The following is a 13,632-nucleotide window of genomic DNA, read 5'->3' as shown; positions in this document are numbered from 1 at the left end:
GAGGGGGGGGGGGGGGGGGGGTTCCACTAATTTTTTATTGGCTGTGGCTCCCCTCCTTTGAGAGTTCTGTAACCCCGGTGTACAAATGACAAAATCCTAAATGGTATAAGATCATATTTTAGATGTGAAATTAATATCCATTACGAGTTCTGCATACATGTAATGGATAAAAATTGTTTGGTTGTCTTGAATTTTTTTGGTAACCTTGTAAAATGTTATCTTAAACCCTTTTCATGATTAGCGAGATGTTTCCCAAGAGTGAACTTTCTAAGCAAATAATCGTGCTCCTGACCTCAAAGCTTTTATAGATTAACTAGATTCTTTTGAGAAATATATTCTGACTTGTGCAATTTTATTACAATTTGTAGTTGTTGGCTTCGGAAAGAAGAGGGGACCAAACTCATCAGAGAAGTAAACTGGAGGTGCCAATATGTTTTTTTGGTCGTACGACTTAATTCCTCAATAGTAAAATGGAGATTCCAATAGCTTTTGCTTTGACTATGTTGAACATGTAATGGCATTTCATGGATAAAGAAAGTTTTGTTTAACTGAGTTGAATCAAATTCGAAATGAGTACTTACTCATATTATCTAACTTTTTACTTTATATGTATTTGGTGTCTTGAACTTCCCAATTCTTATTGACATGTTCTAATGTATAGCTGAGGCTTTTCATTTGAATGTCAGTGGTGTGTATTTGAGTAATGCTTATGTTTTCGATGGGGAAAAGAGTTGTTTCAAATCAGGGTTGATTCTGCAAACTGATGCATCTGATTATTGTACCTGTCATTATTTTAGAATATGTTCTTACATATTTCAATTTTCAGTCACAGTTTGGGGAAAGAGGTCTCCTAAAGCATCTTTTGCGACTATTGACAGGTTCCTAGGCTTTAATGAAAGAGATTATATTCCTTACCACTTGGGAGAATTATTTTCTTTCAATTTTGTGTTTTCCTCGTAATTAGTGGCAGAATTTCAGCAAGGTTCTTTTAACACCACGCGGTTAGTGCAAGTTACTACCCAATGGATTTCTAAATGAGTGTTGCACCAAGAATATTACTTTCTCTGTCTAACAAAGATAATTTTTTTTTTTTTTTTTAAATTCCCCATCATTACATAGATTTAGAAAATTAATATAATTGAAATTATAAATTTTACTCATGTTTTCCTTAATATATTCTTACATTGAATAATGGTAGTTTATATTTGTTGATAAGAATGCACATTAATAGTGGCATATGAGAAAATTTAAAAATTAAATATACTCGGAAAGTATAATATATAATTTGGGACAGTAGATGAGTGTAAAGAAGAAGATGAGCATCTAACTTTTTATCAAAGTATTTGAATTAATGTTTTGTGAGAATATTGGCAATAAGAGCAGAATCAACAATTTTTTGTAGAAAAAAAATTATAATCAAGTTCAATGCTTCACACAAACATGAAAAAATAGGATAAGGGGCCGTTTGAGCCCATTATTTGTAGATTATAATGAGATGAATAATATTTTTTTGAAAATGAGTGGTTGAAAAATTTTGATTTACGTGTAATATCATTTTATTAAAAATTGTGTGGTTAAAAGTAAGAGAAAAAAATTTAATTTAATATAATGAGAAATAATGGACCTCTCGCTTTGTCAAAAAGACATTTATAATCCTAAAATCCAACAATTAGAATTCATTTTATTTTATTTTATTTTATTTTTAATTTTTTTTTGAACCCCAAAAATTATTACAATTTATAAAGGGCAACGGGGACATGCTAATAGGGACAGACTTATGCTTGTCTTCCAATAACTAAGGAACATATACCAGTCGTCCGCGTGGCATACGTTCATTGGTATTATTATAACGTTTTAGGCAAGGAATGTCTTACTCATATAAAAACCTAATTAAATCTAGGGTTTATCAAAAAATTCAAACCATTTTCATTTCTCTCTTTTCAACGGTCCAAATTATTTTCACTCCAAGGATATCACTCGATTCAGCGCCGCCACCGGCGATGGACAAACTTTCCCTGAACGACACCGTACCGGAGGCCAAATTCTCGCAGCGGGTTCCAATACACTCAATCCTTTCGCGGGCCGACGGCGGGTCGGGTCTCGCCGGCCAGGCTGTCCGAATTGGGGGGTGGGTGAAAACGGGCCGGGAACAGGGAAAAGGCAGTTTCGCTTTTTTGGAATTGAATGATGGGTCGTGCCCCGATAATTTGCAGGTGCTTGTCGACGCCAGCGTGCATAAGTTAAGCGATTTGGTGTCTACTGGGACTTGCGTCCACGTGGAGGGGGAGCTCAAGGTTCCTCCCGAAGGCGCGAAGCAGAAGGTCGAACTCCGAGTTCGAAAGGTTATCAATGTTGGCCCTGTCGATGCGGGGAAATATCCATTGCCTAAAACTAAATTAACGCTTGAGTTTCTTAGAGATGTTGTTCATCTTCGCCCCAGGACCAACACGGTGTGAATATCTCTTTTTTCTCTTAATTTGCATGTCGTTTAATTTTTGATTACATTATGATATGGATTTGAGGAGTTTTCTCTACGAATCTTCTTCGCCAAGTTTGTGTTTTGATATGAATTTATCTGGGATAGAATGATTTTCAAACTTTAAAATTTGTTTCAGTTACTGAAAATTTTCAAGTTCGGCGATGTGTGTATCATATATATTAACAAACATATTCGTACAAAAATTTTATATGCAAGAGTTGCTGCTTGAATTGCAGCTCAAATACGCCACAAACGCGATTGTATGAGTGGCGATCTTGTGGTAACTATCATAGTCATTGCTTGTTGCTTGAGCTAGAATCTGGAGCCTGAGGTTAGGATGTTTAGGTGGGTGGTATTAATAATTTGCTAGACACTAGACCATTTTATCAATTTTAATCATTAGTGTGCAAATGTCTAGTTCATCCGTTGCGATTTTCTTGCTGAGAATTTTTAATTGATTTGCTGGTCTAGATATCTGCAGTTGCTAGAATCCGTAATGCGCTGGCTTATGCAACTCACACATTTTTCCAAAAGCATGGTTTCCTCTATGTGCACACCCCTATTGTTACAACAAGTGATTGTGAGGGTGCTGGTGAGATGTTTCAAGTTACTACCCTTATTAGTGAAGCAGAAAAATTAGAGAAGGAGCTGAAAGACAACCCTGCTCCCTCTGAAGCTGATATTAGAGCTGCTGAGCTTGTGGTGAAGGAGAAAGGAGAAGCAGTTGCCCAACTTAAATCTGCTAATGCGAGCAAGGAGGAAATTAGTGCTTCTTTAGCTGTGCTCAGTAAAGCTAAAGAGAACCTCTTGAAACTGCAAGAAAGATTCAAGCTGGGAGAGAGATGTAGACTTGGTGCTGGTTTCCCACAAAAGGATGGGAAAATTGATTATTCTCAGGACTTTTTTGCCCGCCAAGCATTTTTGACCGTCTCTGGACAACTTCAAGTTGAAACATATGCATGTGCTCTCAGTAGTGTGTACACTTTTGGGCCTACATTTCGAGCGGAACACTCTCATACATCAAGGCATCTTGCTGAGTTTTGGATGGTGGAGCCTGAAATAGCATTCGCTGATATAAAGGTATTTTAGTTGTATTTCACCACATAAATTTAGAGCGTTAATTGTTCCAGCGGTGCCTACTGCCAAAGCACGATAAAGCTACATATCCATTGGATGCAACATGCTCTAAAGTATAGAAACTGATGAGGCATCATTAATTGTCTGAAGTTGCTGTTTTGAAAAAGCTGGCCTGGAAAAAATTAATTACTAATCCAAGGAGGATTAAATTATTTTGGAATTTTGTTCTGATTAGAAATGAAGTCCTAATTAGATTAGGAATATACCTGATTCTGTCATTCTGAGTTAATTGTGTCATATGGTATCTATTATATTTACAGAGGCAAATGATTTTGATTGATGATCTATTCGCAATTAGATCTTCAATTTTCCTGCTTTTAAGCTTTACTACTGCTTATGAAAACGTGAAGCTATTGTAAAAGTCTTTTCTTTTGTACTGAGGAAATATTTTAAAATTCAAGAATATGAGCTCCCTATGTTCTATGAAATGAAACGTGTCACGAACAAAATGTATATGGATCAGGAAGCAAGAAGTAATCTAATGGATTTTGTAGGATTCCTTTTGTGATTACAAGAGATGACAACAAAAAATTGAATTTTGTAGGATGATATGAACTGTGCGGAGGCCTATGTCAAATTTCTCTGCCAATGGTTACTGGACCATTGCTACGATGATATGGAGTTTATGGCTAAGTTTATTGATAAGACTGCAATTGATCGTCTTAGAATGGTTGCTTCATCCAACTTCTACCGAATTACTTACACAGAAGCAGTTTCCATTCTTGAGAAAGCATCTAAAGAGAGGAAGTTTGAGAATGCAGTAGAATGGGGGATTGACTTAGCTTCTGAACATGAAAGGTATTTGGCATCAATAACCTTTAATTCGACTATGTCCTTTACTGATCACATCCTATGCCTAATCATGTAGGTTCTTGACTGAAGAGAAATTTAAAACACCTGTCATTGTGTACAACTACCCGAAAGCGATTAAAGCATTTTACATGAAAGTGAATGAAGATAATAAGACAGTTGCTGCTATGGATGTGCTCGTACCGAAGGCAAGTTCTTTGCGTAGATAAGATGTCTTTCATATTTCTTCTATTGTAACTTGTAGTATCTCCGTCACTGTTTTTGTGTGTCGTGTTTGTTCGTGCAAGGATCTTTTGAGGAAGTGTCTTATTAATGAACACTATGGTTGTATTTTCCTTTTTCCAGGTGGGGGAACTAATTGGTGGAAGCCAAAGAGAAGAGAATTACGAGGTCCTCAGTGCTAGGTACAAGAAGCTTTGGTGCTTGATATTATTTTATTTTAATTAAATCCACCCGGTATACCGGTTTGTTGAATTAGATAAAATAGTACAAAAGGGAGGGAAAAGCACCGCCTTACCTCTGGTATGGTAGAGTAGAAAGACTTTCAAAAGCTATAAATCTAGAGGGATTACCTCTTCATTATGAGGATGAGAAATAAATAACGACTGAAAATGGATATATGCTACGCACCTAAAGAGTTCTCTTGCATTGGCAAGAGAATAAAAAATTAAAGAAATGTCATATGTTTTACTTGTGTAGATAGTTTAGACAATGAGTATTTTTAGCGGCTTCATGACTGACAAAGTGTACTCCCTTGGGTTGCTGTGATTTTCTACAGGATACTTGAGATGGGTCTACCTCTCGAGCCATACGAGTGGTACCTCGATTTGCGACGTTTTGGGACCGTGAAGCATAGTGGATTCGGTTTAGGCTTCGAACGGATGATTCTTTTCGCTACAGGGATGGAGAACATCAGAGATGTCATTCCCTTCCCCAGGTATCCTGGAAGAGCAGACCTGTAGAATCAATTACAGATTTATGAATGGTACTCTTCTAATATTGTTAGGCTCTTGACTTTGTAATTTTACATCGCTTTCAAAATTTGAAAATACTTAAAAAGTTGATAGTGAATTTGTATCTCAGTCTATGAAAGTAGACAGTTCTACATTGTATTTTCCCTTTAGTTGTTATTTTGAATGTAGTAAGTTCATCTCTCTCCATCTATTTGTGTTCATTATGACACTCGATATGTTGTATTTGTCATTTCTCTTATGAGCAATTCCGACTCTGTCCTGTCTCTGGACGTGTTTGTTAAGCTTCATATCCACATGGACATCGGTGTCGTCCATGGCTTTCTCTGAAATTTGTGGTTGAAAAGTTGTGGGTATTATAAAATGTGTTGTCAAATTCATTGTTGATTTTGATTTAAACTTTATATAGTTTTTTTAGTTGAACCAAACAGGAGCCTAATCTTAATGGATTTAGGACCTTTTTTCAAATATGTTGTAATCCTCAATGGTCACTAGTCACAACAACAGTACGTACATTAAAAATGACACTTTTTAAATGTTTTGAGAAATCGTGTTCGGAATAACTTGAGGTTTTTAACTTCCATTGTCATCCCTACTTTCCCCAAGTGGTGACGAGGTAGGTTGACTTTGATTGGCATACAAATCAAATGACTTTAACTGAACTTATTTATTTTGAAAGGGACGAATTAGAGCATGTTTTATATTGTTACAAGAATAACAACCAATTTAATACTCTAGCCCCGTTTGACCTTCATTAATTTGAAGTAATGTATTATGGAATGATGGTTAATGAAGAATGTGTAATTAAAAAAAAAATTATTTAAATATTATATATAATTTTAATAAAGAATGTGTTGTTGAAAATGAGTACCGTAGAATAAATAATAGGAAATAATGTAAAAAATGGGTTCAAATAGGGGCAATTATTTTGTCTCCATCCACTCCAATTTTAGAATTTTAAAAGGGGTAATTAGCACAAAAAGTCTTTACCCTTCAATATTATTGTGTAAAATGTCTCTACCTTTCATTTTTTTGCATTTTTACTCCTATTTTCACTTTTCATTGTGCAAAAATCATTTTCATACATTTTTTCAAGAAAATGACGATTTTATCCTCCTATTGAAATAAAACAAAAAGAAAAGATGAATTACAATTACAACCATAGTCCTTGAGTTTTTAAAAAATTACAAAGAAATCATAAATTCTCCACCATTACCACTTTCACAACCAACCAAGCAACCACCTGTAGATTCACATAGCACCACCTTTGGCCACCATGCGTACTGGACTCCACCACCACCAACCTTGCCTCACTTTTCCACCGTCATCTCACACACGAATTTGAAAGATTGGAGCACTTAGGGCCCACCAATTTTGGTCAAACAGCTCTCGCCGTGCATAGTACCGTAGAGAGTTTCGGACCAGAAATTGAAACGGTTGAGTGGATAATTTTTCAATTAGATTCATACCCATTGTCATTTAGGTTTGTTGATAGCTCGATTGATGCCATTTTGGAGATCTAGTGTTGTGGAATGCATGAATTGAAGGAGAAGAGTTTGGCAAAATGGACGTCGTCATTGTCGAATGTTCTAAAATTACAACAAAATGATTTGAGGCAGTTTTGAATGATGTGAACCCATGTATAGGTTCATCGAGGCGAGGGGTAAATATCGGTGGTAGTGCACGACCGTGGGTGCCGCCGAAAGTGGGATTGCCGTGAAGGGTTGTATATGGTAGTTTGATATTTTTGGCTGTAAATGTGGTTATTTTGGACAGATTGGTGACCAATACCGTGGAGGAGGATGTTAGGGAGAGTGAGGCGAGGCTAGTGGTGGCTGAGTCCGACGGGTGTTGTGGCTAGAAGGTGGTGCTATGTGGATCTATATGTCGTAGCTTGTTGGGATTGTGAAAGTGATGGTAGTGGAGAATTTATGACTTATCCGTAATGTTTTGAAAAATTTAGGACTATGATTGTAATTAGTTATTTAATTTTCTTTTCGTTTCTTTTTATTTTATTTGAATAGGAGGGTAAAATCGTCATTTATTGAAAATTGGATGAAATGGACCTTTTGCACAATGAAAGGTAAAAGGTAGGGGTAAAAATGCAAAAAAAGAAATGTAGGACCTTTTGTGCTAATTACGCTTTTTAAAACGTTATATGAAGGGTAAAGTGGAAACTATTTGACAATATAACACCTGCATTTTGCAGCACGAAGGAATCAAATGATTTCAGAAATCTCCAACGTAGAAATTCTGATTGGATCGAACTAGAAATGATTTGGTTTCAGAATTACACATGGAACCATTAGTCTCATTTTGAAGATTGTTATTGGTATTCGATTTGATTCAACTCCTTTCGAAACAAAACCCATTTCTAGATATAGGTTTTTCAATCATGTGTGTTGGAAGTATAATTAAATTACTTTAAGCATTTTATTGTTCGAGATATGACCCTAAGATCAAGTGGAAAAAGACTTTTTAAATTGATCGGAGGAGAGTCCATCTTTGTCTTTATTGCGATGGAAGAGATATAAAGATTGAATGTCCATTACTATTGTGATGACGTGATTGAATGTTCATTCGATCTAGAACCCAAGATCAGGTGGATCAAATTTCGAATTTTCAATACAAAAAGTGGAGAGCTTGTCAAGTAAATAGTTAATAAAGCGAATATTTCGGATAATGCTACACTTTCATAGAATTTTTTTTTACAGGTGACACTTGGCAAAAGTTCATTGGAAGTTGAGAGAGAAAGAAAAAAAAATAGAGGTTTCAATTTGGTGCCAGGGTTGGCCCTAATATTTTGGGGACCTTATGCCAATTTCAAATTAGTGTCCTATATTTTGAGTCTTCTTATATAGAGTGTTAGTCCCTATTTGATGTTTGAGCCTCATTTTTTCATCAAAATACATTTTTCAACAATGATTTGATACCATTTCAATCATACATTTTTCAATAAAATAATATGTAAAATCTCAGATAATTCTAGACACCTTAGTGACACTAAGACATGAATATTGGATGACTAAAGTATACTTCAGATTTTTAGTCTCATTTGAGACCCATTTTCGACATATGATATCTAAATAAAAGTTGTAACTCTTTGAGTTAGCTTTCCAACGCACTTTGAATTACCTTAATTGAATATCGGGAAAAGAAGTTATGATAGAAACACTGAAAACTGTGTAGTGTCAACCGGACTACAATCGGTCGACCGAAACTGTCTGAAATGAAAATTCTCGTTTTTCTCTAGAATTTAAATATTTATTTTCATCAATTATTTTCTCAAAGGGCCACCCACGTTTTTGGTAATAAAAATCCCACTAAATTGAAACATTTAACCTCAAACTTAAATGGCACCCATGTTTTCTCTCTTAAATGAAATTTAACCTTTCATTTGCTTTAAGTTATGGGATATTTACCTATAAATAAGTACCGGAGGCCAAATTCTCGCAGCGGGTTCCAATACACTCAATCCTTTCGCGGGCCGACGGCGGGTCGGGTCTCGCCGGCCAGGCTGTCCGAATTGGGGGGTGGGTGAAAACGGGCCGGGAACAGGGAAAAGGCAGTTTCGCTTTTTTGGAATTGAATGATGGGTCGTGCCCCGATAATTTGCAGGTGCTTGTCGACGCCAGCGTGCATAAGTTAAGCGATTTGGTGTCTACTGGGACTTGCGTCCACGTGGAGGGGGAGCTCAAGGTTCCTCCCGAAGGCGCGAAGCAGAAGGTCGAACTCCGAGTTCGAAAGGTTATCAATGTTGGCCCTGTCGATGGGGGGAAATATCCATTGCCTAAAACTAAATTAACGCTTGAGTTTCTTAGAGATGTTGTTCATCTTCGCCCCAGGACCAACACGGTGTGAATATCTCTTTTTTCTGTTAATTTGCACGTCGTTTAATTTTTGATTACATTATGATATGGATTTGAGGAGTTTCCTCTACGAATCTTCTTCGCCAAGTTTGTGTTTTGATATGAATTTATCTGGGATAGAATGATTTTCTAATTGCAAATCACTATCGTTAAACTTTAAAATTTGTTTCAGTTACCGAAAATTTTCAAGTTCGGCGATGTTTGTATCATATATATTAACAAACATATTCGTACAAAAATTTTATATGCAAGAGTTGCTGCTTGAATTGCAGCTCAAATACGCCACAAACGCGATTGTATGAGTGGCGATCTTGTGGTAACTATCGTAGTCATTGCTTGTTGCTTGAGCTAGAATCTGGAGCCTGAGGTTAGGATGTTTAGGTGGGTGGTTTTAATAATTTGCTAGACACTGGACCATTTTATCAATTTTAATCATTAGTGTGCAAATGTCTAGTTCATCCGTTGTGATTTTCTTGCTGAGAATTTTTAATTGATTTGCTGGTCTAGATATCTGCAATTGCTAGAATCCGTAATGCGCTGGCTTATGCAACTCACACATTTTTCCAAAAGCATGGTTTCCTCTATGTGCACACCCCTATTGTTACAACAAGTGATTGTGAGGGTGCTGGTGAGATGTTTCAAGTTACTACCCTTATTAGTGAAGCAGAAAAATTAGAGAAGGAGCTGAAAGAAAACCCTGCTCCCTCTGAAGCTGATATTAGAGCTGCTGAGCTTGTGGTGAAGGAGAAAGGAGAAGCGGTTGCCCAACTTAAATCTGCTAATGCGAGCAAGGAGGAAATTAGTGCTTCTTTAGCTGTGCTCAGTAAAGCTAAAGAGAACCTCTTGAAACTGCGAGAAAGATTCAAGCTGGGAGAGAGATGTAGACTTGGTGCTGGTTTCCCCCAAAAGGATGGAAAAATTGATTATTCGCAGGACTTTTTTGCCCGCCAAGCATTTTTGACCGTCTCTGGACAACTTCAAGTTGAAACATATGCATGTGCTCTCAGTAGTGTGTACACTTTTGGGCCTACATTTCGAGCGGAACACTCTCATACATCAAGGCATCTTGCTGAGTTTTGGATGGTGGAGCCTGAAATAGCATTCGCCGATATAAAGGTATTTTAGTTGTATTTCACCACATAAATTTAGAGCATTAATTGTTCCAGCGGTGCCTACTGCCAAAGCACGATAAAGCTACATATCCATTGGATGAAACATGCTCTAAAGTATAGAGACTGATGAGGCATCATTAATTGTCTGAAGTTGCTGTTTTGAAAAAGCTGGCCTGGAAAAAATTAATTACTAATCCAAGGAGGATTAAATTATTTTGGAATTTTGTTCTGATTAGAAATGAAGTCCTAATTAGATTAGGAATATACCTGATTCTGTCATTCTGAGTTAATTGTGTCATATGGTATCTATTATATTTACAGAGGCAAATGATTTTGATTGATGATCTATTAGCAATTAGATCTTCAATTTTCCTGCTTTTAAGCTTTACTACTGCTTATGAAAATGTGTAGCTATTGTAAAAGTCTTTTCTTTTGTACTGAGGAAATATTTTAAAATTCAAGAATATGAGCTCCCTATGTTCTATGAAATGAAACGTTTCACGAACAAAATGTATATGGATCAGGAAGCAAGAAGTAATCTAATGGATTTTGTAGGATTCCTTTTGTGATGTACAAGAGATGACAACAAAAAATTGAATTTTGTAGGATGATATGAACTGTGCGGAGGCCTATGTCAAATTTCTCTGCCAATGGTTACTGGACCATTGCTACGATGACATGGAGTTTATGGCTAAGTTTATTGATAAGACTGCAATTGATCGTCTTAGAATGGTTGCTTCATCCAACTTCTACCGAATTACTTACACAGAAGCAGTTTCCATTCTTGAGAAAGCATCTAAAGAGAGGAAGTTTGAGAATGCAGTAGAATGGGGGATTGACTTAGCTTCTGAACATGAAAGGTATTTGGCATCAATAACCTTTAATTCAACTATGTCCTTTACTGATCACATCCTATGCCTAATCATGTAGGTTCTTGACTGAAGAGAAATTTAAAGCACCTGTCATTGTGTACAACTACCCGAAAGCGATTAAAGCATTTTACATGAAAGTGAATGAAGATAATAAGACAGTTGCTGCTATGGATGTGCTCGTGCCGAAGGCAAGTTCTTTGCTTAGATAAGATGTCTTTCATATTTCTTCTATTGTAACTTGTAGTATCTCCTTCACTGTTTTTGTGTGTCGTGTTTGTTCGTGCAAGGATCTTTTGAGGAAGTGTCTTATTAATGAACACTACGGTTGTATTTTCCTTTTTCCAGGTGGGGGAACTAATTGGTGGAAGCCAAAGAGAAGAGAATTACGAGGTCCTCAGTGCTAGGTACAAGAAGCTTTGGTGCTTGATATTATTTTATTTTAATTAAATCCACCCTTACCGGTTTGTTGAATTAGATAAGATAGTACAAAAGGGAGGGAAAAGCACCGCCTTACCTCTGGTATGGTAGAGTAGAAAGACTTTCAAAAGCCATAAATCTAGAGGGATTACCTTTTCATTGTGAGGATGAGAAATAAATAACGACTGAAAATGGATATATGCTACGCACCTAAAGAGTTCTCTTGCATTGGCAAGAGAATAAAAAATTAAAGAAATGTCATATGTTACTTGTGTAGATAGTTTAGACAATGAGTATTTTTAGCGGCTTCATGACTGACAAAGTGTACTTTCTTGGGTTGCTGTGATTTTCTACAGGATACTTGAGATGGGTCTACCTCTCGAGCCATACGAGTGGTACCTCGATTTGCGACGTTTTGGGACCGTGAAGCATAGTGGATTCGGTTTAGGCTTCGAACGGATGATTCTTTTCGCTACAGGGATGGAGAACATCAGAGATGTCATTCCCTTCCCCAGGTATCCTGGAAGAGCAGACCTGTAGAATCAATTACAGATTTATGAATGGTACTCTTCTAATATTGTTAGGCTCTTGACTTTGTAATTTTACATCGCTTTGAAAATTTGAAAATACTTAAAAAGTTGATAGTGAATTTGTATCTCAGTCTATGAAAGTAGACAGTTCTACATTGTATTTTCCCTTTAGTTGTTATTTTGAATGTAGTAAGTTCATCTCTCTCCATCGATTTGTGTTCATTATGAAACTCGATATGTTGTATTTGTCATTTCTCTTATGAGCAATTCCGACTCTGTCCTGTCTCTGGACGTGTTTGTTAAGCTTCATATCCACATGGACATCGGTGTCGTCCATGACTTTCTCTGAAATTTGTGGTTGAAAAGTTGTGGGTATTATAAAATGTGTCGTTAAATTCATTGTTGATTTTGATTTAAACTTTATATAGTTTTTTTAGTTGAACCAAACAGGAGCCTAATCTTAATGGATTTAGGACCTTTTTTCAAATATGTTGTAATCCTCAATGGTCACTAGTCACAACAACAGTACGTACATTAAAAATGACACTTTTTAAATGTTTTGAGAAATCGTGTTCGGAATAACTTGAGGTTTTTAACTTCCATTGTCATCCCTACTTTCCCCAAGTGGTGACGAGGTAGGTTGACTTTGATTGGGATACAAATCAAATGACTTTAACTGAACTTATTTATTTTGAAGGGGACGAATTAGAGCATGTTTTATATTGTTACAAGAATAACAACCAATTTAATACTCTAGCCCCGTTTGACCTTCATTAATTTGAAGTAATGTATTATGGAATGATGGTTAATGAAGAATGTGTAATTAAAAAAAAATTATTTAAATATTATATATAATTTTAATAAAGAATGTGTTGTTGAAAATGAGTACCGTAGAATAAATAATGGGAAATAATGTAAAAAATGGGTTCAAATAGGGGCAATTATTTTGTCTCCATCCACTCCAATTTTAGAATTTTAAAAAGGGTAATTAGCACAAAAAGTCTTTACCCTTCAATATTATTGTGTAAAATGTCTCTACCTTTCATTTTTTTGCATTTTTACTCCTATTTTCACTTTTCATTGCGCAAAAATCATTTTCATACATTTTTTCAAGAAAATGACGATTTTATCCTCCTATTGAAATAAAACAAAAAGAAAAGATGAATTACAATTGCAACCATAGTCCTTGAGTTTTTAAAAAATTACAAAGAAATCATAAATTCTCCACCATTACCACTTTCACAACCAACCAAACAGCCACCTGTAGATTCACATAGCACCACCTTTGGCCACTATGCGTACTGGACTCCACCACCACCAACCTTGCCTCACTTTTCCACCGTCATCTCACACACGAATTTGAAAGATTGGAGCACTTAGGGCCCACCAATTTTGGTCAAACAGCTCTCGCCGTGCATAGTACCGTAGAGAGTTT

General features: G+C 36.2%; 2 protein-coding genes across 3 annotated transcripts in view; both read left to right on the top strand.

Moving 5' to 3' along the window:
• LOC111369742 (40S ribosomal protein S30) overlaps positions 1-741 on the top strand; it is a 2,087-nt gene extending 1,346 nt beyond the window's left edge. The window contains exon 3 of the mRNA XM_022991380.1: positions 369-741. Within this exon, the coding sequence (XP_022847148.1) occupies positions 369-415 (47 nt within the window). The 3' untranslated portion in view covers positions 416-741. The remainder of the gene's footprint in view (positions 1-368) is intronic.
• Positions 742-1,850: 1,109 nt separating this feature from the next.
• LOC111369728 (asparagine--tRNA ligase, cytoplasmic 1-like) lies at positions 1,851-12,482 on the top strand. 2 transcript variants are annotated; one of them, XM_022991363.1, is made up of 7 exons: positions 1,896-2,036; positions 8,839-9,252; positions 9,774-10,382; positions 10,985-11,238; positions 11,309-11,438; positions 11,596-11,654; positions 12,024-12,482. In XM_022991363.1, the coding sequence occupies exons 1-7, from the start codon at positions 2,001-2,003 to the stop codon at positions 12,205-12,207; spliced, it is 1,686 nt and encodes a 561-aa protein (XP_022847131.1). In that variant the 5' UTR covers positions 1,896-2,000; the 3' UTR covers positions 12,208-12,482. The 2 variants fall into 2 exon arrangements, with proteins under 2 accessions (XP_022847138.1, XP_022847131.1); XM_022991370.1 differs by lacking the exons at positions 8,839-9,252; positions 9,774-10,382; positions 10,985-11,238; ... (1 more) ...; positions 11,596-11,654; positions 12,024-12,482 and adding exons at positions 2,951-3,559; positions 4,161-4,414; positions 4,485-4,614; positions 4,772-4,830; positions 5,205-5,663 and having other exon boundaries at positions 1,851-2,450.
• The last annotated feature ends 1,150 nt before the right edge of the window (positions 12,483-13,632 follow it).

Source organism: Olea europaea, chromosome 2, assembly GCF_002742605.1.
Source record: "Olea europaea var. sylvestris chromosome 2, O_europaea_v1, whole genome shotgun sequence".
NCBI lineage: Eukaryota > Viridiplantae > Streptophyta > Magnoliopsida > Lamiales > Oleaceae > Olea > Olea europaea.
This window is presented reverse-complemented; position numbering and strand designations above follow the sequence as displayed.

Bases quoted from the DNA above. Each gene is read 5' to 3' on its own strand.
- LOC111369728 (XM_022991370.1), top strand. From the start codon at position 1,866: ATGTCTTACTCATATAAAAACCTAATTAAATCTAGGGTTTATCAAAAA. The intron at 4,415-4,484 runs GTATTTGGCATC...CTAATCATGTAG, and splicing joins TTAGCTTCTGAACATGAAAG to GTTCTTGACTGAAGAGAAAT. The intron at 4,831-5,204 runs GTACAAGAAGCT...GATTTTCTACAG, and splicing joins TACGAGGTCCTCAGTGCTAG to GATACTTGAGATGGGTCTAC.